The 23,055-nt window shown below is 30.7% G+C and overlaps 3 protein-coding genes across 4 annotated transcripts; 2 read left to right on the forward strand and 1 right to left on the reverse strand.

The window, feature by feature from the left end:
• Window positions 1–2,485: 2,485 nt before the first annotated feature.
• LOC108323190 (tubulin alpha chain) lies at window positions 2,486–5,119 on the forward strand. Its single transcript, XM_017555557.2, has 4 exons — window positions 2,486–2,717; window positions 3,483–3,717; window positions 3,821–4,191; window positions 4,273–5,119. Exons 1-4 carry the CDS (start codon window positions 2,625–2,627, stop codon window positions 4,924–4,926), a joined length of 1,353 nt encoding a protein of 450 aa, XP_017411046.1. The 5' UTR covers window positions 2,486–2,624; the 3' UTR covers window positions 4,927–5,119.
• A 3,303-nt stretch (window positions 5,120–8,422) lies between these two features.
• Window positions 8,423–11,620, forward strand: LOC108323188 (cytochrome c oxidase subunit 6a, mitochondrial). Of its 2 annotated transcripts, none has more exons than XM_017555553.2 (4): window positions 8,423–8,613; window positions 9,293–9,399; window positions 9,548–9,590; window positions 11,282–11,620. In XM_017555553.2, the coding sequence occupies exons 1-4, from the start codon at window positions 8,499–8,501 to the stop codon at window positions 11,368–11,370; spliced, it is 354 nt and encodes a 117-aa protein (XP_017411042.1). In that variant the 5' UTR covers window positions 8,423–8,498; the 3' UTR covers window positions 11,371–11,620. The 2 variants fall into 2 exon arrangements, with proteins under 2 accessions (XP_017411042.1, XP_017411043.1); XM_017555554.2 differs by having other exon boundaries at window positions 8,425–8,613; window positions 11,314–11,620.
• A 2,772-nt stretch (window positions 11,621–14,392) lies between these two features.
• Window positions 14,393–17,922, reverse strand: LOC108323191 (uncharacterized). The gene is made up of 2 exons (XM_017555558.2): window positions 17,649–17,922; window positions 14,393–17,113 (listed from the first exon to the last, which is right to left on the reverse strand). Exon 2 carries the CDS (start codon window positions 17,066–17,068, stop codon window positions 14,612–14,614), a length of 2,457 nt encoding a protein of 818 aa, XP_017411047.1. The 5' UTR covers window positions 17,069–17,113; window positions 17,649–17,922; the 3' UTR covers window positions 14,393–14,611.
• Window positions 17,923–23,055: the final 5,133 nt, after the last annotated feature.

Consider the following 23,055-nt stretch of genomic DNA (forward strand, 5'->3'; position numbering starts at 1 on the left):
ATCCCCTTTGAAACCAAGAGCTTCAACGTAACAACTAAACTACTTCGTCATAGTTAAATGAATTGGAAATCCTCATTTCTTCTTTCAGTTTTTTATAACTTTACATAATAAATTACTTCATTATAATTAATATTTATTTTTTTAAATCTTAATGGTGAATATTGAATATTTGCCTCTTTCAAATAATACAATATAAAAAGATTAACTATTTTTTTATTTTTAATCTTTATTTATTTTTAAATGATTACTATTTTATTTTGTGTGCCAACTTTTGGGTATTTTTCTCTGTCTGTATTCCTATTTTATTTATGAAAATCATATAAGATAATTAGAACAAAAACTTAGATGTGTGGCTCTTCTTCTATTTAATGTGAATGTATATTTCTCCTGCTCAACTACTTCTATACCCTCTTTATTTCAATCCCATGTATGCAACAACCATGTCTATTTTACGTGATGAAAGCACTCTGGAAGTTAAAAAATAGAGTATAACCCAATAAATCTCACTAACGTTGGTAATTTAAGAGGGTCAATCATATCATTTAATAAGTATTATTTCTAACATCAACGTATGATTTTTATTTTATATAAAAATACGAAATAATAAACATTTAAAACTCAACTACAAAATCTATTTCTATTTATTAATGATATTTAATCCTAAATTGTAAATTTTAATCCTCTAATTTTTAAGAATATATTAAATTTTAATACTTTTAGTCCCAACATCTCTAAAAGTAGGCAATTTTAGTGCTTCGTTAAATTTTGAATTTGATAATGCCAATGTTTGTACTTAAAACTACTCTGTACAATAAAGATTAACGCTGTGTTCGCATGAATAGATTTTACTGTTCATGCGGATTTGCGAGCGATGAATACGTTACGCTGTGCTGTTCGTTTGAGTGGATAAGGAGGGATCAGCGACGATGGATTTGCGAGATGGAGTCGATTTTCGTCACTCGCATAAACGAAGAGATTTGCGCGGATTGAATCGGAAAATTCATGCGTGCCCTTGTAACCGGTTACGCAAACGTGTAACCGGTTACAGGACTAAGTTGATAGCACATGTGTTTATGTAACCGGTTACGCAAACGTGTAACCGGTTACAAGGCTATTGTATTAGGGTTTTTTATAATTTTTATAATTTTTATAACTTTTATAACTTTTATAATTTTTAAACATTAATTTTATAAATTATTTAGATTTTTTATAATTATTTATAATTTTATATTTAATTTATAATTTTTATAAATTAATTAAAAAATAACATTTTATATTACTTTTATAACTAGGGACATTTTGGTAATCTTTAATTTCTACTAATTAAACTAATTTTTAAAATCTATCACATCAATCAAATCCTACAGTAATTCTCACAAACTTTACTTCCAAATCCACTCTCAGTTACCCACAAATCCACTCAAAAAAACAACAACAAAATTACCCTCAAATCCACTCAAATCCATTCAAATCATCTCCCCCAAATCACTCCAAACGAACACAGCCTAAAGCAGACTTATGTTTATACCCGATCATTCTTCTTTTAGTTTTATCTAAAATTATTAACAAAATTAGAATAATACGAATCTTTTTGAATTTACCTACACAATAATAAACCATTAATTTTGAAATATTTCTACTTCTATTATTGTGATATTTTTGTGTTATTATAATATTTAGCGTTAATGTTGTATGATTTAAAAATAATGCCTTACAAAAATATACACAGTATAGATTATTCATGAATTATATTTGAAGTTAGATAAGTTAAATTAATAAATTTAAAGATAAGTATTAACACAATATTTATATATGTAACGTTTTCTATCATACATTGGTCTTAAAATATAATATTTATGTACATAAAGAGATATGGAATTTATAGAAATTAATTTAATTTAATTAATATACTTTTATATAGACTAAATAAAAAAAAGTCACACACTTAATATACTTATATTTTAATAATTAAATTTAATAGATATATTATATTATTAAGTGTAATATTTAATGCTATGAAAATAAAGTACTGATAAAAAATTAGACTTAAAAACATTAAGTGTTAAATCAATATCTAAGTAATAAATACATTAACGTGAGCAAATTAATTAATATAATTAAGAAATTTAAATTTGATTGCATCTGTTTACCGAAAACATTGGTTGCATATAATAAATATTTGTAAAGTTGACGATTCGATAAACGGTTAACGTTAATTCATAGTTGAAAGTGATTCTTTAATTAGTAGGAAAAAATAATTTGAATGTTAGAATATGAAAAGTTGAATAAAGTTTGGACGTAACGGTGCGTTGTTGCAGAGTGGGGACGTTGGAGGTGCTTCGTGGCCAGAATGGCACCCGGGAAAGGTGCATAAACGAAACAAGTTTAAAATTTGAAGGTAAAAAAAGGGCCCCACCGTTGGCAAAATAAACCAATAATTAACCGCAATTAAACACTTACCCTCCGCTTCCATAAATACACCGAAACCAAGCGCACACGCCACAGCACTTCTCTCATTGCAACCTAAATCTCAATCAGAGAAGCAGAGAGGCGTCTTAATAAACGCTCATCTCTGAAACCCTTTCCTTCTTTTCCATTTAGATCTTCCTTCTTCGTCAGCAACAATGAGAGAGTGCATCTCAATTCACATTGGCCAGGCTGGCATTCAGGTCGGAAACGCCTGCTGGGAGCTTTATTGTCTTGAACACGGCATTCAGGTCTCATTTCTCAACCCTAATCCCTCCATTTCTTTACACGTTATCTTCTCTCATGCTCAATCTCGATCTGTTTCCGCTGTTACCTTTTCCTCTGCATCTCAACCGCGTTTTTGTCGTTTGTGTATATTATTTGCGTTTCGTTCTGTATTGCTTCACCGATTCGCCGATCTGTACGCGCTCTATGTTTTTTTACCAACATTTTTTTCATTTTGGTCCGATTGGTTCCCATGTTCACTTGTACGTTGTGTATTTTCCGGACATTTGCTTCTGGTTCCGTATTGTTCGAGGGATTTGAGATTTAAATTTGATGATAACGCCTATTTTATATATAATTTTAAAATTTTTTGTTTATATTTATCATTACATTTCTAACAACCAACAAACTTCGATTTATTTCTGTAACTGTTTACGGTTCTGACTTTTCTATCAAAATTGAGGTTTTGTCTCCCTAATTTGTTTCATGTTGTTTTACTTAATTTTTTATTGGAAAATACCTAACAAAATTTAGATTTATCTATTTCAAATCTGTGTTAATTGTTATGTTTTATGTGGCAATGTAGCCAGGATTCCATTCTGGTAGTAATTTCTGGAAGAAAAACATATGGCTTGGTAGTTCAATAAGCAGTAGTTTTGTTAATTCTGGTAGAAGAAAACCAGTAACACTTTAGAAGAGAAAATGGCACAATTTCTAAACCGAATTTATCCATGTTTGTGTTATCTTAACTTGTTTTAGATGTAATCTGTGGTGCATTCGTGTTGTTTCAGCCTGATGGCCAGATGCCGAGTGATAAGACCGTTGGAGGAGGTGATGATGCTTTCAACACCTTCTTCAGCGAAACTGGGGCTGGAAAGCACGTGCCTCGTGCGATTTTTGTAGATCTCGAGCCCACTGTGATTGATGAAGTCAGGACAGGGACGTACCGCCAACTATTCCATCCTGAGCAGCTTATCAGCGGCAAGGAGGATGCGGCAAACAACTTCGCTCGTGGCCACTATACTAGTAATGCTGCTCCTTTCATTTTTTTGTTTAACATATTAATTCTTTTGCAATTTTACTGTAATGAATTGAATATCAGATTCTAAGAAGGGTGTTTTTGGTTCAGTTGGGAAGGAGATTGTTGAGCTTTGCTTGGACCGCATCAGAAAGCTTGCTGACAACTGTACTGGTCTCCAAGGCTTTCTGGTTTTTAATGCTGTAGGTGGTGGCACTGGCTCCGGTCTTGGTTCCCTGTTGTTGGAGCGCCTTTCGGTGGACTATGGCAAGAAGTCAAAGCTTGGTTTCACTGTCTATCCTTCACCCCAAGTTTCAACCTCTGTTGTTGAGCCTTATAACAGTGTTCTCTCCACCCATTCCCTGCTTGAGCACACAGATGTGTCTGTGCTGCTTGATAACGAGGCCATTTATGACATATGCAGGCGTTCCCTTGACATTGAGAGGCCAACCTACACTAACCTCAATCGTTTAGTTTCTCAGGTATTTTTAATCACAAGAGTTTGAAATAACTGTTGTGTTGTGATATGCTGTGCCTTCTTAACTTTCTCGCTGTATATTCAGGTGATATCCTCACTGACTGCTTCCCTGAGGTTTGATGGTGCCTTGAACGTTGATGTTAATGAATTCCAGACCAATCTAGTGCCATACCCCAGGATCCACTTTATGCTTTCATCTTATGCTCCCGTGATTTCAGCTGAGAAGGCTCACCATGAGCAGCTATCAGTAGGTGAAATCACCAACAGCGCGTTTGAGCCATCGTCTATGATGGCCAAGTGTGATCCGCGTCATGGGAAATATATGGCTTGCTGTCTCATGTACAGAGGTGATGTGGTGCCTAAAGATGTTAATGCAGCTGTGGGCATTATCAAGACCAAGCGCACCATTCAATTTGTTGACTGGTGCCCCACTGGGTTCAAATGTGGAATCAACTACCAGGCCCCAACTGTTGTTCCAGGTGGTGATCTTGCGAAGGTGCAGAGGGCTGTATGCATGATCTCGAACTCCACCAGTGTTGTTGAGGTTTTCTCTCGCATTGACCATAAATTTGACCTGATGTATGCTAAGAGGGCGTTTGTACATTGGTATGTTGGTGAGGGTATGGAAGAGGGAGAGTTCTCTGAGGCTCGTGAAGATCTTGCTGCCCTGGAGAAGGATTATGAGGAAGTCGGTGCAGAGGCCGCTGACGGTGAAGACGAAGAGGGAGAAGATTATTGATCAGGAGAAATTTGCACTATTATGTTATATTTTTCTACTTACAAAACTGTAATGTTACTTTGGTCGTGTTGTTTTTCTTCCCGTGCTCAGTGTATGGTTGTTCTTTTGAGGGAACTCCCCCTCTTCCGGTACTAAGGGATATTGGTCCAGCCTATTTTTTGGCTTAAGAAAAATACTTGGTTTACAGTTAAAAGTAAGGCTTTTAAAAAATATTTTAAAAGGTTTTTGTCTGCTTTTGCTTTATTATAAAATCTGTTCAAATTTAATTTTATTCAAAGACAATTACTTTAACGACAAGAAATGCATTGATGATATTTTATTTTATTTTTAATGATATTTTCTCAGAAATAAAGACAGCAGAACTAAGAGGACTTATCACAATATTTCGGAACATGAAATTGATTGTATTCTAAATTTATACATTACTGTAATATGGTTGCGATAAATATTATTGTTAGAACATCACAATTCTGATGTGCCTTCTACTTCAATACATCAGATACTGCACCACCTAATCAAATTCTTCGCATTCAAATATGAACAGTTCTAGGTTGGTGGTTTTTCACGGCGAGTTCAATAAAGAGTTGATAAAAATCCTGTATTAATATTAACATATTATAGGTTGTAAAATAAAAAATGGAAACACAACAATTCTTTTTGCAAATTATAAAAGATTGTAGTAAAAGACGAGTTTTAACTACTCAATTTTTATGAGATTAAATGTGTAGGAAAAATTAATAAAAAATAGAATGAATCTAAAAGCATTTAAAAGGTTAAGTGTTTGAAACTCATTCTTGACCGGCTCCAGGTATCGTTGAAAAAACACCAATTCAATCTAAAATCATCCAAACAAGATCTTTAAACATATTCTCAATATTATACGGTATTAAGAAATTATTATTAATATATTAAAATTAGATCATATCATAATTAAGATGCCTGTAAAATTATACATATTTACCAAAAAATCATTATGTAACTCAAGGCGGTAAAAAGAAGAAGCTAAATTTATCATAGCCAATTTAATTTTCAAGTAAAATAAATGTAAGGTTATATATGGTTTTTACTTTTAAATTATTGATTTTAAAATTGTATTTCATATTTGATTCAAAGTAGATATCAATTTTATTTTAATACTTTATAAAGGAATAATATAAAATGTCATCGATCACAGCTAGTTGCGTTAGAGTCTTTCTTCTTTCAATACTTTCTTTCTTTCAAGTGGTGAACTTTAAACTTAACCTCACAAAATTGGTTTATATTAAGATTTACACTCATTTATATATAGTAAATTAGTCTTATATTTTGTCGATGTGGAATTTCCTACATACTATGCAAGCATATATAGTTAGTGTAGGAGTAGACATTAATGGATGATCTTATAGCAACCCGATAACAAATTGAATAATACCCAATAAACAATAAACTTTGCAAAGATAAATTCTAACTCATCACTCTATACCATATTAAGAAGTATACTTTAAGTCTAACTTAACCTCACAAAATTGGTTTGTAAGGTGGAATTTGCATCCACTTATACAATAAATTGGTATTCTCTCTAGTCGTTATGAGACTTCTAACCTTCTTCACTATAATTGGGGTTTTTAGGTACTGTATTCAAGGGTGAGTTTTTAATAAGTGAACTTTAAGCCTAACTCGACTTTTTAAAATTGATTTATACTCTAATGTTTTATCCACTTATATATTATAAGTTTGTCTTATCTCTAGTTAATGTGAAATTTTCAACACATACCTCACGTTGATGTATATACATTTTTACATGAGACTAAACATTAATGATGGTCTAATAGTGGTCTGTTAATGGTGACACAATAGGCTCAACAAATAACAAAATTTTCAACAACATGTATCATGATAAGCTAAACAAACAACAAATCTTCCACTAGTGAGTGACATGATAGACCTAACAAAACAACAATTCTTACTAAGACAAGTTTTGGATGACTCTTATGTCATCTTAAAAAATGAACTTTAAGTCTAATTTAACCTTATAAAATCAATTTGTAAGGTAAGGTTTGTACTCACTTATACACTGAAATTGTCTTATGAATCTTCAATAAGATTAAATGTGGTAAGTGTAAGTCATGCAGGATAGTGTGAGGGGAAATAAATTTTTTACCAAGATAATTTAGAGGAAATAAAATTTTTACCAAAATAACTTAGATTTAGATAGTATGTAAAAACCTAATTTTTACACTAAATTGCTGAAATTATTTCTCTTAGTATAAACCTCCAATTGTAAATATGACTGGTCATATTAGAGAACTATATTTCAATAATATTTTTTAAAGTTCTTTTTCATAATTTATAATTGTACTTAGACAACATATTTAAATAAAAGAACTAAATATATTTAAATAAAAGAGATGATGTTATAATTATATATAAGATATAATACTTTTTTAATATTATATGTAAAATGAAAATATTATACATAAAATGTTACACTTTTACTCTTTTAAGTTATATCCATAATAAAGATACTAATCATAATAATAATTAATTAATAATTATTTTTATTTTATTAAAATATAATATTTAATTAAAATTATTTTCAAACAATCACATATTAATTTTATTAAATTTTTTTATAGTAATTAAAATTTTTAAATTCAAAAAGTAATTATTTGCATTTTATTTTCATTAATTTCAACTAAATACATTTTATTTTTTATTCATTTAAAGTACAAAATTATAATATTATATTTCAATACATTAAAATATTTTTTTATCTATTAAATTCATCAAATTATTCATAAATTTGTGTAAATTTTACTTATATATATCTCTTTCACCTCAAAATCTCTTAAAAGGAATTATTTCACATTATTTTATATTTTTCATTAAATTCATTTATTCACTCTTACTCAAATTATCTGATGAAAATAAGGAGTGAAGTGTAAAAAGATAAGTTTTTAAATCTAAAAAAAATATATATTTAAGTTTCAAAAATACTTTTTAATAATTATAAAAAATGTTCTTAATACGAAAGTAGTATTTTTCTTAAAACAAAAATTTATATCATAAAAAGAAAAGATAATTTAATCTCAAACAATTCAATTAAACCTATTTCTTCTTTGATTTTTACATCTCAAAAATTATTTTTGCCACGAGATTGTGTCCATACATGTTATAGAAAACTTTGAATAATGATCACAAATATCACTAAAGAAATTAAGATATATGAAATATGTACACAAAAATATGATAACTTTAGAATTTTGAAAGTTAAATATAAGAAATTATTTACAAAAACTAAACTAAAGTTTACTCATAATTTTATGAAAGAAAAATATAATTGTTCTAAATTTTGGAAAGGTAAAAAAATAAATAAAAAAAATTACTAGGCTGAAAAGAAATCCGTTCATTTTTAATACTAAAATCACAATTGATTCTACAGAAAAATGAAAGATATTAAACAGAAAATGAAGGAATTTGTGCCAGGTGTATTCGAGCAATATATAAGCAGTTTTCATGTTTAATCTGCTACTATTGTTTGTGTTACCCCTTCAAAGCTAAAACAGAAAAAAGAAAGAGTCAAACGGCGAGCAATGGCGACATCGCTTGTTCGATCGGGTTTTCTTCGAACAGCCCTACGTGGAGGCGCTCGCGGCTCCCAGGTTCCCAAGAGAAACTTTTCTTCCGCTGGTCATCACGATGATGCTTGTAAGTACCTTATCATCTCTCTCTTCTCTAACCCTATTTATTTTAGGGTTTTAATAATTAGATCTGCTGCAATAGTTTTGTTTCGCGGGAGCGTGTCGTGCATTAGGTCAATTTACGTGTGGAAAGGGTTTGTGTATTGATGAGATTAGTCCAGTTCCATTTTATTCGAGATTAAAAGAATTATGCGCTCCGTTTTTTTTTTTACTTTTAATTTGAACTGCGGGCGGTCGATTTCTTTTTGTGCTGAAATCGATTTGTAATTTCTATTTTTTGTCCACTGAAATGGATTTGTGCATTCATTTCGACTCTAAGTTTGAACATTTTTTTGCTTATGTTCGAAATGATAATAAATGAATAAATCGAGTTTTCAATTATCTCGATTTCAAACGTTTCGAATCCGATAACGGGGTTGCGTTTAAATTTCTGGATGTAGACTCATTGGGTTTGTATTTATAGATAGCAACATTTTTCCGATTAAATGAGCAAAGTAATATTAGGTTTTTTGTGTCTTACTTCATCACTGTAATATTGACCTTTCTGTTAAGAATTTAATGTATCTTTTGTTTCAGGGTGAGATTGATAGATTTTCTCTACCTCACCTATATTGCACTTTGCATGTTTTATTTCAAACATTTGTTTTATATTTTTTTAATTATTTCTCTTCTCATTTTTCTCTCAGACGAGACGGCCAAATGGGAAAAGATTACATATCTAGGCATTGTCAGTTGCACTGCTTTGGCCATTTATAATCTATCAAAGGGCCACCCACACACAGAAGAACCTCCTGTGAGCTTTTGTTTATACACATCTGCAGTTGTTTATGATTGTTACTTTGTATTTTGCTGTCTATCATTTCCCCATCTCCCGTGCATGTTCAAGTATGTTCATTTTGTATTATTAAAACAAAAGTTTAATGTTTTACTTTTCTGCGCAGGCTTACCCATATTTACATATCCGCAATAAGGAATTCCCATGGGGTATGTCTTCAATTTTATGCTTTCATATCTATGATATGGAGCTTTCTTTAGAATTAGTAATTATTTCTCAAATATTTGAATTGTTTTGAATTTTCCCTCCGTTCCTTTAGTGATGGAAAATCTTGTTGGCTATGGACTTTTTTATTTTTGTTAATAATAGTGTAACTGTTTACATGACTATTTTTCATTTTTATTTAGTGAATGGAAGCCTTCTTTTGTTGGTTAGTATACTGGACTTGGTTTCTAATGGATGGGTAGGGAGGCTGGGTTGTGGCTGTTTTGGGTTTATTATTCACATTTTATTATTTGTGGGCTCTTTCAGTCACAGTTTTTATGCATACATTGGATCCAATTATCAAAATTTCAAGTTGAACTTTTAATTATTTCTCAAATATTTGAATTGTTTTGAATTTTCCCTCTGTTCCTTTAGTGATGGAAAATCTTGTTGGCTATAGACTTTTTTATTTTTGTTAATAATAGTGTAACTGTTTACATGACTATTTTTCATTTTTATTTAGTGAATGGAAGCCTTCTTTTGTTGGTTAGTATACTGGACTTGGTTTCTAATGGATGGGTAGGGAGGCTGGGTTGTGGCTGTTTTGGGTTTATTATTCACATTTTATTATTTGTGGGCTCTTTCAGTCACAGTTTTTATGCATACATTGGATCCAATTATCAAAATTTCAAGTTGAACATGTAATGCCGTTTTTAAGTCGAAGATCTGGTGTAAATGATCTTTTTTTTGCTGCTTTTGCTTTTTACATGTTTGTTTGCATGGGACCTACCGAGGCTCATGGCCTCCAATATAAGGATTGAGAACCCAGCAGTAATTTTCTTTTTTCATAAGCATGGCACGTTCTTGTCACGACTCCTTCCTGTTTCTGTATCTCTGTCGATGAAGTGATACACATGGGCAAAAACCTCACAAAGCAATAAACGAGTGTATGAAAAGGGACTCATTTATTGCTTTGGAGCGTCTGCCACAGTGCTTTAATTTAGAGGTGCACAAGTGTTAGGTCACACTGTGGCGCATCGTTTTCTTTTATTTTTGCAATTTAAATCATTATCGTTGCCAATGATTTGATGTAAAGAAATTTTCAATATAGATCCCAGAAGTTACCTCACATCCGCCCCAGACTGCCCCCCCCACATACACACACAGACACCATATTGTCATTGATAACACACTACTCAGCTCTTTCAACACTATTCATAAGTTATTTTAAGGGTGCTGAAGTTGCTCTTATACCCAATTTTATTATCACAATTTGCCTGTAGAGGTGGTTGTTTATTCTTATAGTTCTGTTTGAACAGGTTTCTTTACCAAACCTTTTAGAAAATAGTAAGCAAAAAAAATGAAATACGTTTTTCTTAGAAGGTAAAATTTAAGTAATGGTTAAACTAATATTTTGGAGAAGCTAAAATCATTTAGCTTTCCAAAAAGTTGATTATAACGAACAAATAAACTAATTTTAGCTTATAAAAAAAGTTTATATAATTTTTTCTTTTCATATTTTTAGTAATTATGGGGAAACTTGTCTAGATATATGAATTATATACAATATAGGTTACTGTTTGCTTCTGCATTAGTAGCTGATTTCTTGTGTATTTGTATCCCTTGTCTGCTGTTAGTAATCCAATGCTACTGTGTCTGCCTTTGTCTTCAAAATATTGTTGGACTGAGATTTCAGGTTGTACGACATGTTTCTTTTATGATAAGCAGGTCCCGATGGGCTATTCGAAACTAAGGACCACCACTAAGAGAGTATTAGTGGTTTAATGAAGCTGTTTGTGGCACCGGGGCATTTCTTTCGTCAATGTTCAAGAAAGTGATTGACTATTGCGGTTTTTGAAATGTGATCTACAACTTGCACTTGACAACATTTGTTTGCCATGTTTTTATCTTGTGTTCTTTTTTTTATGGTTGTAACAAAATAAAATTGCCAAACAAAATTATGTTTCTTTTCATGTCGATTCTTGGTTCAATAAATTTTGAAAGAAATCGATCGTGAGGCCGCAGGTTTATATTATATTATGTTATCTCCTTAGCTGTTTTCTGGTCGATCTTAGCTTTTGTTTTGATTTTTGAAGAGGCAACCCATGTTTGTGGATGGAAAAGTTCCAAATTATAAAAATGTTAATTGCTGTATATATTTTACAGAATTTTTAACCGCTGGATGTGGGAATAAATGTTTATGGTTCTATGTTGTTGATGACTAATTAGGCAGTTTCCTTAAAGATAATATGTATTTGAAGTGGGTAAGTGATGGTGTAGTTGTATTAATTTAAAATGTGCTTCGATTTTATTTTTTTGAGCTTAGGAACTATGTTGGATTATTTTACCAAAGAATTTCACTGGAAGGTTTTCCTCTTTTAGTCTGCTATCCACCAAATATGATTCCTTGCTGATAAAGGTGACAATTAGTGAATTTGACCCATATGAGTAGGGCTGGGCACAGTTCAGTAAAAAATTGTAAACTATAGTCAATCTATACTATTTGGTACTTAAAAAAATTTAAACTATTTGTACTAAAAACAAATTAAAATGTTTAACAGTTCAGTTTAAAAAATACTGAACTTAGTGTACAGTTAATTGTGAATTTTACTGTGAACTGTTATTTATGTCATTTTCTATCATAGTTGTTTAGGTCATTTTTATGATGGATTTAGGAAACACTTTGCAATGATGCTCTGTTCCATGGAGAAACTTGATGTAGTGACAGGGTTTTGGGTGGGTCAGCTTAGACGGGATAGTTCTGTGTTTATTGCGTACCCTTGGTTGTTTAGGTACAATTTGGAGAAAGAACTCGTTACGCAGATGATATAATGTTTGTGTGGATGAATTATTTTATTATTTTTTATTTTTAACAAATTAATATTATTGTGGTGTATATTAATTAATTGTGAGAATTTTACTTTATCAGATTCTATTTTCTTCTCTGAACTGTATTGCAATATAATTGAACTAGAAAATAGTTCAGTTATTTTGAACTATTTTTTAGTTTAGTGTAATTTTTCTGTCATTCCTATGATAGTTCAAACTGTAAAAATCAGAAACACTTACTTAACTCTAATCCACCTTTTTTATTATCCAATTTGTTTCTCTCTTGTCAGTATGACACTGCTTTATGGTCTTTTTTTCTTTATAGATTTATTTTACCTTTTTGTTATTTTTATAAATATGATTATTTATGAAAGACCTAACAACTAATAGTTATATGAAAAATTATAGGGCTGCTCTTATATAATTAAAATAATGATTTTGAACTTTTTTATAATTTTAATATAAATTTAATAATCACATTTGTATTTTAATAAGGATTACATTTTTTAATTGCATATACTTTTCTATTATCATAAAAAATGACAGACACGTATACGTCTGTATATGTTTGTACTAGTATGTAAAGAAAATATTTGTAGAGGATATGGATGTATATATTTCTAGGTTAGGCGCTAAAGATGTGTTACAAAATTAAGTTAAACACAATAATTTAGTATTATACTGTTAATTTTTATTTATGAGCTTTTAATCTATAAGGAGTAATCCACTGTCCAGTTGTAGGATGAATAAGGTTGGAGTCTCGTAGGCCTATGTTCCTTCAACGATCAGGTAATGCTTTGTTATTGAGCTCTTCAAATTGTGGGTCGGTCTAGGGTTGATTTGATCAAAACTGGTATAAATTAAAAAGATTTGCAATATTCCCAGAAATATTAAAAGATAACTGTTAATTTAAAACAAACTGAGAACTTATCGATGATGATGGATTATGTCAATATTCTAGTACTTTCAAAAATCATAGTTTAATCAATAACTAATTTTGTTATAAATTTGAATATAATTTAAAAATATGTTAAGTCATTGCACTTTGAATTAGAAGATCTATTATTTTTGATGTTTTTATCCACAATACTTGAAGGTCTTCTTCTTGAAGAAGGTGCAGTTGCTTTCCTAACGCAAGTGAGATTTAAGCATGTAGCGGTTATGACAGTTCTATCATCGTTGTATTGGGTTAGTTGTAGAGGCGCCATCTAGTTAAGGAAAGGCTAACTGCCTATAGCTTCTCCATTGTTGCCTGCATTTAAACTCTTTCTGTTTTCTGACTCAAACATCATCACATTTCTTTTAGTGTCAATTGTCAATATCAACATGTCTCAACCCAATCACGGAGGCAGGAAAAGACAAAAATATAAAAGAAGTCCAAATTTGAAAAAATATGTCAAGAAATGTAAAAGTGTTAACCTTGACAAGTGACTTGATGTTCCCTTATGCTATGAAATCCAGTTTAAGGTGCAAACTCCTTCTCTTTTGTTTTTTCACCAGCTGTTGTTATAAGTAGTCATGTTTTTGCAGGGAAGATGTAAAACCATAGTAAGTATTCATTGATCGCTTGAGAAAGCAGAACAAATATTGGAGTCTTACCATTCATGTCATTTTCTGAATCATAAATGATTGGCTATAATTCTTCCAATGCGATGCTTATTAAACACACGATGGAGATTTAACTGTTCGATTTTCCTTCTCATAAAGTGGGATTCATACAGTTATTTTTGCACGATATTTGGGTAATTCATTTATTTTATGCAGTGTCCTAAAATAAGTGCTTCACAGACAGCTATAATTTTATTTTGTACTATTTGTGATCATTTTCCAGTTCAAAACTAATATCTTAATTTAATCATTTACAACTAAAATTTTAGCCAAATGATTCATGCCTTGAGTTATTATTCAATAACCTTTCCAAAATAACAATAAGAAAAGAGTCAGTTGTAGAAAGATGAGGAACTTTGCTCGGATGATATTTTTAACTTGATAATTATTGTTTCATTGAAGGGTTCAGGTTACATATGAAGAATAGAGAATAATTTATACAAAGAAAGCTGTAGGTCTTTCTAAATTCTTAATCTGACTTTGAAAACAAAAAAGCTTGACATCATAATAACCAACTAAAGAAACTCAACAAAATTCGAAAAAGAAGTAGGACCAAAAGAAGCTGCATACAATTAAACTATTAGAATTATCACTGTGCTGCAGTATCCTTAATATGATTGCTTTCTTCATGAGATTGTGGCAAATCCACGCGAGATTCTTTATCCTCATGAGTGATAGAATGATCAGAACTTCCTTGATCATTCATGTTAGAGTTGGTGTCTCCGTTGAAGTGTGCAGATTCCTCCTCCTTTTGTGACTCCACTGTTTTGTTTTGAGCACCATCTTCATTTTCACTAGTCTTGCTCTGAACTGTGTTATCATTCTCACCCTGCCCTGCATCAGCATTGTTATTTGAAGATGTATCTTTCTCTTCCTGAGTGGATGAACCCGAAGTATTGTCTTGTGCTTCACCATTATGATTCCCATTGTCATTTTGATTTTCGTTGTGTTTAGAGGCATTCTCGTTAGAATCACTGCCGTTATCTGAGTTTGAGGTTTCATTTTTGTTTTGCTCAGAAGAAGTTTGAGACTGGCTAGCATCATTGCTGTTATCTGAGTTTGCGGATCCCTCTTTGTTTTGCTCAGATGAAGTGTCAGACAGGCTAGCATCATTGCCGTTATCTGAGTTAGAGGATCCCTCTTTGTTTTGCTCATATGAAGTGTCAGACCGGTTAGAACCATTGCTATTATCTGAGTTTGAGGATTCATCTTTTTTTTGCTCAGATGAAGTGTCAGACCGGTTAGAATCATTGCTGTTATCTGAGTTTGAGGATTCCTCTTTGTTTTTCTCAGATGAAGTGCCAGACTGGCTAGTACTGCTGTCATCCGAGTTCGACGATCCCTCTTTGTTTTGCTCTGATGAAGAATCAGACTGGCTAGAATCTTTGTTGTCATTAGCACTTCCATCACTGTTTGCGTTGGTTTGATCAGCATTGTCATTCTGCGTAGAATATGTATTACTTTCTACATTTGCGGCTTCATCTTTCTTTTGATCTGAGGAAGTATCAGATGAAGTGAGTTGAACATCATGGCTAGCATCTTTGTTGTCATTATCGGATGATGCAACATTTTCCTGCTTTCCTTCTTGGACAGAACTGTTGCTTGGGTTTTCATTCTGAGCAATATTACTTGTTGTGTCCTTGTATTCACCATCGCTTGCATTGCTGTCGTGTGTTTCAGCTTTCTTCCACGCTTCTTCTGAGTTAGAAGAAGAAGAATCTTCGACTTTTGGGGTTGCATTCTGCATGTTGGAGTCCTCTACTTTGGAGTTGTTTTCATTTTCTGATGCTTCAGTATTCTGAGATGATGTGTCAATCCCATTCTGCAGTGATGAATCTAGAGTATCGACACCATCCTTTATGGAGTCATTTTTCTCTTGATGCGGCCATTCTGATTCTGACGTGGAACTTTTCTGTGACTCATTCTCTGGTTGTGCCTGATTTTCAGCATCACTTTCATTTCCTTGGCTGCTTGTTGTGACACTAGAATCAGCCCCTTCTTTGTTGTCAGCATTCTTCTGAGACTCTAGCTCGAACTCATTGTTTTCCTTTTTATCAGAATTTTCATCCGTGTCTTGCGGTTTATGGTCTACAGCACTAGAAGCATTATCTCCAGCATAATTTTCCTCTCTATGCTCCTCCTCACTTTTGCCCCCATCCTGATCCTGATCTTTAGATGTAATCTCTTCCTGAATTTTGTCTTTCTCTTCTCCCCCAGTTTCTCCATTGTTGTTCTCATCTGTCATTTCTTTACTATCTTGCTCATGATCTCCCTCCTCCTTCTCTTCAGTTTCATTCTGTTTCACCTCTTCATTCTCCTTATCTTTATTCTCTGTCTCTTCATTAGCTTGCTGACTTTTCTCTTCGTTAGTGTCTCCAGTTTCATTGTTCTCCCCTTCGCTTTTGTTCTCTTCATTCTCCTTCATTGTATTGTCATTTTCATTGTTATCCATATTGTCATTCTCCGGCTCATTCTTTTCTTCTTTAACTTCTCCAGTTTCTTTGTCCTCCGTTTCACTATTGTTCTCCTCATTATCCTTCAATGTACTCTCACTCTCCTTGTTGTCCATATTTTCATTCTCTCCAAAAAATTGTTCATTATGATGTTCGGCTTCCCCTTCTGTCCTAGCAATTTCAGAATTTTCTTCAGTTTCTTGGTCTACTGAATCCTGTCTGTGCTCAGAATTCCCTTCATTGTTATTTTGCTCATCATGCTTCAGGGCCTCATCTTCTACACCATTAACGTCATCCAGTTTGTTTACCTCTTCGTGCTTGTTTTCTTGTTGTTCATCCTCCTCCTCCTCCTTGTGCCTTGCATCTACCACTGGAGTTTTCTCCACGCCAGGATGAAGGTCCTTCCTCCCCAACTTGATAATCTCACCGCCAGTCTTCGTGCTTTCAACAAAGGATGATTTCTTGTCATTAGAGTGTTTGATTTGGTAGACTAGCCAGATACAAACGCCAAGCAGAACACATAACTGTAGAGCATGCTTCACCTTGAAGCCGCCTTTGGATCTTTGACTCCTCCGGGGAGATAACCTGAACATGCTGGAAATTCCTCACCCACCAAATTTAACTTCTTTCGAATGTACCTGCCCATATGAAGGTTAAATTCTTTGAGGGACTCACATAATCACAACTAGCAACTCAACATACTCAATAACCATGAACTTGGCAAAGAAATGAAATATCTAAAAATTTAAAGCTTATCTATGTATTATAAACAAAAGAATAGTTATATCAGTTGAACTGCTGATATTAAATAACACAGGGTTTATAAAACACAAAGGCTGCATTTAGCAGCTCATCAACAAATCATAAAACGCCATCTTTAAAAGCAATATGATTATGTAGGACAATCATAAAAATGGAAGATAGGACAAATCGCATAATATACAGGTATCCAGTAGCCAAATCTAGATCAACAAAGGAACATGTGTATGAACAGAAACAAAAATAAAACAGAATACGTGATAATGTATGCCACACTAAAAGGCATTCACAGGTGTACCCAGATCTAGACTGGCTCTTCTCAAGAAGATCATAATTGAGTTAGCAGTTCCAAGTAAATGAAAAGTGAATATTCCTTGAGATATTATAAGAATTGCAACGCAAATACTTACATACCTGATACAAAGTGAGTGTCCAAGAAAGAGGAATCCTTTTCAGTAGGGTGGGGGCAGTGCTTACAAGTGGCAGTTGCAGACCACCGTCTTCCACAGCACTGAGAATGAATGAGAGATCAAAAAAACCTTAATTTGTGTTTGGAGTTTCTATCAGTGGGAATGCTGCTGGATCTGATCCCTTCCCTGCAACAGGAACGATAACCAAATTTAACAATAATTTTTCACTGACAAAATGGAAAATCACAATGCTCCGCCCTCATTTATAGCAACTCAACATTGCATCTTATACACAAATTTTTTATTTTAGACCAGTGAAAATTACTTTCCACATTTATGCTCACATTTTTTAATTACATTAACTTCTATAATTTTATTTTTATGTGTAAGTAAATAATAAATAGAAAAGCAATATAATTTAATATATATATATATATATGTATATGTGTATATATATATATATATATATAATTTTATACAAAATAATATTGAATAACTAACTGTTATTTTAGAGAAAAAGTTATTTAGCTTTTTTAAATAAAGAGATATTATTTATTTTATTTTATGAAATAAAAAAAATATTTTTAATTTAAAGATTACTTGAAAGGAAGTAATGATTAATGTATCGTGATATGTATAGATTTTATCTTAATCGGTTTAACTGCTTTGTTATTCAACTCTAAATTGTTGAGCGCAAAACGACGTTGTCTTTGGCAAAGCAATAGCACTTGGTGGATCCAAATCGGACACGTGACATTCCACAAATCCTGGCCATTGACTATGTCGGTTACACTCTTCCACCGTCCGATCCAATCGAACTTATTGAGAAAAATCGTTTTCTCTTTTTTCTTTAGAAAAAAAATAGTCGATATTTTATATTTGTATGTTTCATTATATATTTTATATAAATATAAAACTTCATGTTAGTTACTTTGCCATATCAATAAGATAGGGTTGAAGTGAAGTTGGTTGCTTCCCACCTTGACCACCGCAACGTAAAACCTTATTTAGTGGCAGTGCCTGAAATATCTAGCAATTTTCTTTTTATTTTTTAATTCAAGGTAGTTTTGACTGAGATTTTTTTTTTCAATATACAGAAATTCATTTGAAAAACATTGTAAATAAATTTTTTAAACGCAATATAAAAATTGAATATCTGATTATATTTAAAAAAAATACGATTATCAATAAATTATATCAAACGATAACATATAGGAGTTTGAATAAGTTCATTGACGAAATCAGTGGTGTTTAATTCGTATATATCGTGACTATTGTAATAATTTTAGTATAATTCTTAAGATAATATTTTAAATTTAATAAATTTATGATAAAAATGATTTAATATTTAATAAGGATATAAAAATGTGATTGGTTATCTTGAGCATGAAAAGTAACTTACAGCGTTGATTTTGTTTTGTGAGATATGTTGAACCCTTTAAAGATCAAAACTGGGTGAGTAATGAGCTGAAGATTGTGCTATATCAAATGTTTGCCCAAGTGGGTAAGCAGTGCTGATAGACTTATCAAGCCCAATCACATTATTCGTCCACTTCAATAGCATAAGGTCTCTTTTTTCTAATTCATGTGGGATGTTAACTAATTTTTATATATATATTGTCTTGTTTTAAAATTTAATTTTGAAAACTCAAAGGTGATTCGTTTCACATAAAACTTAGACAAGTGAGCTAGTCAACGATGAAGAATTTATAATTACTAAATTATAATGGAATCATACGTAAATAATGACAAAATAGAAACTATTATATATTAAACAATAAGGCAATGGAAATTAATTTAAGGTTATACATTAACAACTTTTCATAACAATTTTTTTTTATAATTGGTCAAATGTTATTATTTTATTAGCTCGTTTGAATTTATTTTCAAAAAAATATTTAAAATGAACTAATAACAAATTACTACATGTGATAAAAAAATTATAAAAAAAATTATTAAAAAAACATTTTTCATGTTGAAATGCAAACATGTATTATTTTAATTTTCAATATATAGTGTGGTCATCATATTATCTATTTATCTGTATGATATTTTTAAAAAATGTTGATGAAGAGATTTCAATTTTACTATTTTATTACACTTTAAAAAGTTAGTATTTGACAAAAAAGAAGTTGCTAAAGTGCATAATGGAGTACTGAGTAGATCATGTTAGAGAAAAGAAAGTTAATTATAGTCTACAATTCATTGATACTTTTATTTAGATTACATATATGTATATGACATATATTTGTATTTAATACTTTAATATATTTTACCAATATTTATCAATGAAGTATTTAATGTATAAAATAATAATATTTTTATAAGAATAATAATTTTATAATTATTTATGTTGATAACTTTAATACATATTATTTTAACTTAGATTTACATAATAACAATCATATATTTATCAAGTTTTAATAATTATTATATAATTTTTAATATGCATATATCATATACTGTATTATGTTATTTTCAAAATATATCCGTATCATATCCGTACATCATAAATGATAGGAAACTAAACTCTCACTCACTTATTATTTCACTTATTGGGATTGAATCTTGATAAGTGGAGTTGAGTATAATAACTTCCTTAATTCAATAAAAATAAATAAATTAAAAAAATGAATTCCTTGTTCAATAAAAAAAATTAAATTTAAGTGAAAATAAAATATAAATAAAAGAGTGTCTTACTTAAGGAAGAATATAACTTTAGTTCTTCATTTTTTTCGCACACCTAATTCTCTTTCTTAAAATATGATGATGGTTTTAATACCCGAAAAAATATAAGAAAAAAAATAATTAGTTTTAATTATTGCACCTTTTAATTTCTTTTATTAGACATGAAAATAAAGTAGATGTTAAAAGTAACGAACAGATTATAGATTTATTTAATCAATTTTTTTTTTAATATCGATGGACAAAGCACTCTAACAAAGTTGTTTATTCTATTAATATATTGTAATGTTGATAAGCAAAGACTTCGACCTGTATTTTGTTTTAAAATATTATTTTATTATCATTTAACATTGTTTTAATTAGTGAGAAATTATTATTTAATTTTGTCATGAGGAGAAATTATTTTTCAGAAGATGTGTTTATTGGTAAATTAAATATGTCAATTATCCATACTAATTTGTAAAGAATTTGTCAAAGGAATCTTAATGGTGTTGAGTCGAGTTTGTTTAATCCGAGTTGAAACAAATAAGCTTAAATATAAATTGAAGCGAATAAGCTTAAGAGCCAAATTAATTCAAGTTTATTTATGCAAGTGGACGTTATTTAGTTAAGTTTTGATGAATTTATGTTCATTCTAGTTGACCCATGATTAATCAATTTGGGTTAAACCTAGGTTGTTCCTAGTTTGATCAAGAATGAATTAATCCTAACCCAATCAAGACCAAATTGTCCCCACCTAATCAAGACTAAGTTTAAATGGGCCAAAGTTGAGTAGAATAAACCTAGGTATAGGTAAAGCCAAGTCGGCTCGAGTCAAAATTTAAAGAAGTTGGCTTGCACATCATTCAGGTAGAGCCAATTTAGGCCAAAATCAAGCTAAGTTTGGCCGGTCCATATTGAGTTAGACTCACATTGTATCAAGATAGACTTGGTCAAATCAGCCGAAGTAAAGTTGAATAAATGTTTGGTTAATACATCAAGCCTACATGAGTTAAAACCATGTTAAGCTAAGTTGGGTTGATCACACATTAGGTTGATTCCACTTTTGAATAATGTGATTAAGAAATATTTAATTTAGATTTAATCCAAACTATATTAGATTAAAAAAATTAAAATCAATGTGATATAGTTAAAATGGTTTGGATTTCAAAATCCAATATATTCTTTTTATCTAGATTGAATCTAGATTTGATTTTGAAAAATTCAATCATGTCATCCATACCTTCACAACTTCAGTTTAACTATAAAATACATAAGTCATGTAGGATCTATACTTCAGTTCCACACTAAAAAAGAAAAATAAATATTAACACTTACCAAAGTCATGTATGATGCATGTTTATATTCATGCAGAATATGTAATTCACTTGAAAAATAAATGTGAAGTCATGCTTTCATGGCATAACTTTTTTTGTTTTCCAATAAAATCACGTCAATTACACGATTTATTCATACTTGTAAAATTTAAAATTTAAAATTTTTGCACATATTTACGTAAATTGAGTGAAAAATTACTGATAAAGTTTCCAATTTGTAACTGATTTGCGACGATAAATTGATGCATGTGATAATTTAATTTTGTCCTGAGTTGCCATTAACTTCCCCATGTTTACTATATATATATATATATATATATATATATATATATATATATATATATATATATATATGTTTTATATTGATTCTCAAGTGATTATTTACTAAATTATCGCTAAATTTATGTAAAACTTGGCTAGTTGTATGTGAGTCAAAGGTTCGCAATTTTTGCCTGAAAAAGTTCATAAAAATGTTCGCAATTTTCATTGGAAAAATTATAAAATAAGATTTATTGTTTCTTTTAGAAAAATCGTAAAAAAATTGCAAAAGTTTTTAATGAAAATTGATTGTTTTTGTCAAAAAATTATATGTTAAATAATAATAAATGTTTGTAAATGTAGACTTTGAGGTATAAATTGTTTACTTTTAATTCTACTCTTATGTGTGAGTATGTTTATTCTTATAGAATTATTTTCTTGTTATGTTTAGTATGGGAATTTTGTTTTCTAATATAAATAAATTAGACTGATATTATCTTTACAAAGAAATGATCCCGTTACTGCTCCAAAACCAACTCAACTGCAACCATTTAATAGACTCACTTGGTTGTTACCGGTAATTTCTCAGTGAATGGTAAAAAATCACGTTGAAATATCATTGTGATTTTAGTAAATATTGACATATATAAATTGTAGAGTTGATTTTGAATTAAAGTAACTTCCGTAATGAATCTGAAATTTTATACCACTTTTTACTATTAACTTGTTTTTTAGAGTAAAAAGTTTGAACATAAATGACGCATTATTTTAGAAAGTTTTAACAAAACACAGGTTTGGCTTTTGGAGTTAGGTCACCACACTACTCAAAATGTGAACTTGGACATTATATTGGATTAGGAAAGCTTTGCCAACACATGGTGATTTTGGCCATCGAATATTTATTTATTTATTTATTAATTTTGTTAGTATGGCAAACTGGCAGTGTTTGAGACTGACACAGGTTGAAATTTTAGCAGGTGAAGGCTCCATTTCTTATGTTGAACTTTCACCTATTAAGGAAAATAACATAGTTGCAGTTTGTATGTTGCTGGAATGAGTAATTGAATATATAATGGGATTAGGTGGTTGTGAATGGATATTGTAAAGGAAAAGCCCATTGGGTAAAGTGGTGTTGCGAGAAGGCATTGGCCC

The sequence above is a fragment of the Vigna angularis genome, chromosome 1 (assembly GCF_016808095.1).
Source record: "Vigna angularis cultivar LongXiaoDou No.4 chromosome 1, ASM1680809v1, whole genome shotgun sequence".
Lineage (NCBI taxonomy): Eukaryota > Viridiplantae > Streptophyta > Magnoliopsida > Fabales > Fabaceae > Vigna > Vigna angularis.

Bases quoted from the DNA above. Each gene is read 5' to 3' on its own strand.
- LOC108323188 (XM_017555553.2), top strand. From the start codon at position 8,499: ATGGCGACATCGCTTGTTCGATCGGGTTTTCTTCGAACAGCCCTACGT. The intron at 8,614-9,292 runs GTAAGTACCTTA...TTTTTCTCTCAG, and splicing joins TGGTCATCACGATGATGCTT to ACGAGACGGCCAAATGGGAA. The intron at 9,400-9,547 runs GTGAGCTTTTGT...TTTTCTGCGCAG, and splicing joins CACACACAGAAGAACCTCCT to GCTTACCCATATTTACATAT.
- LOC108323190 (XM_017555557.2), top strand. From the start codon at position 2,625: ATGAGAGAGTGCATCTCAATTCACATTGGCCAGGCTGGCATTCAGGTC. The intron at 3,718-3,820 runs GTAATGCTGCTC...TTTTTGGTTCAG, and splicing joins CGCTCGTGGCCACTATACTA to TTGGGAAGGAGATTGTTGAG. The intron at 4,192-4,272 runs GTATTTTTAATC...CTGTATATTCAG, and splicing joins TCAATCGTTTAGTTTCTCAG to GTGATATCCTCACTGACTGC.
- LOC108323191 (XM_017555558.2), bottom strand. From the start codon at position 17,068: ATGTTCAGGTTATCTCCCCGGAGGAGTCAAAGATCCAAAGGCGGCTTC.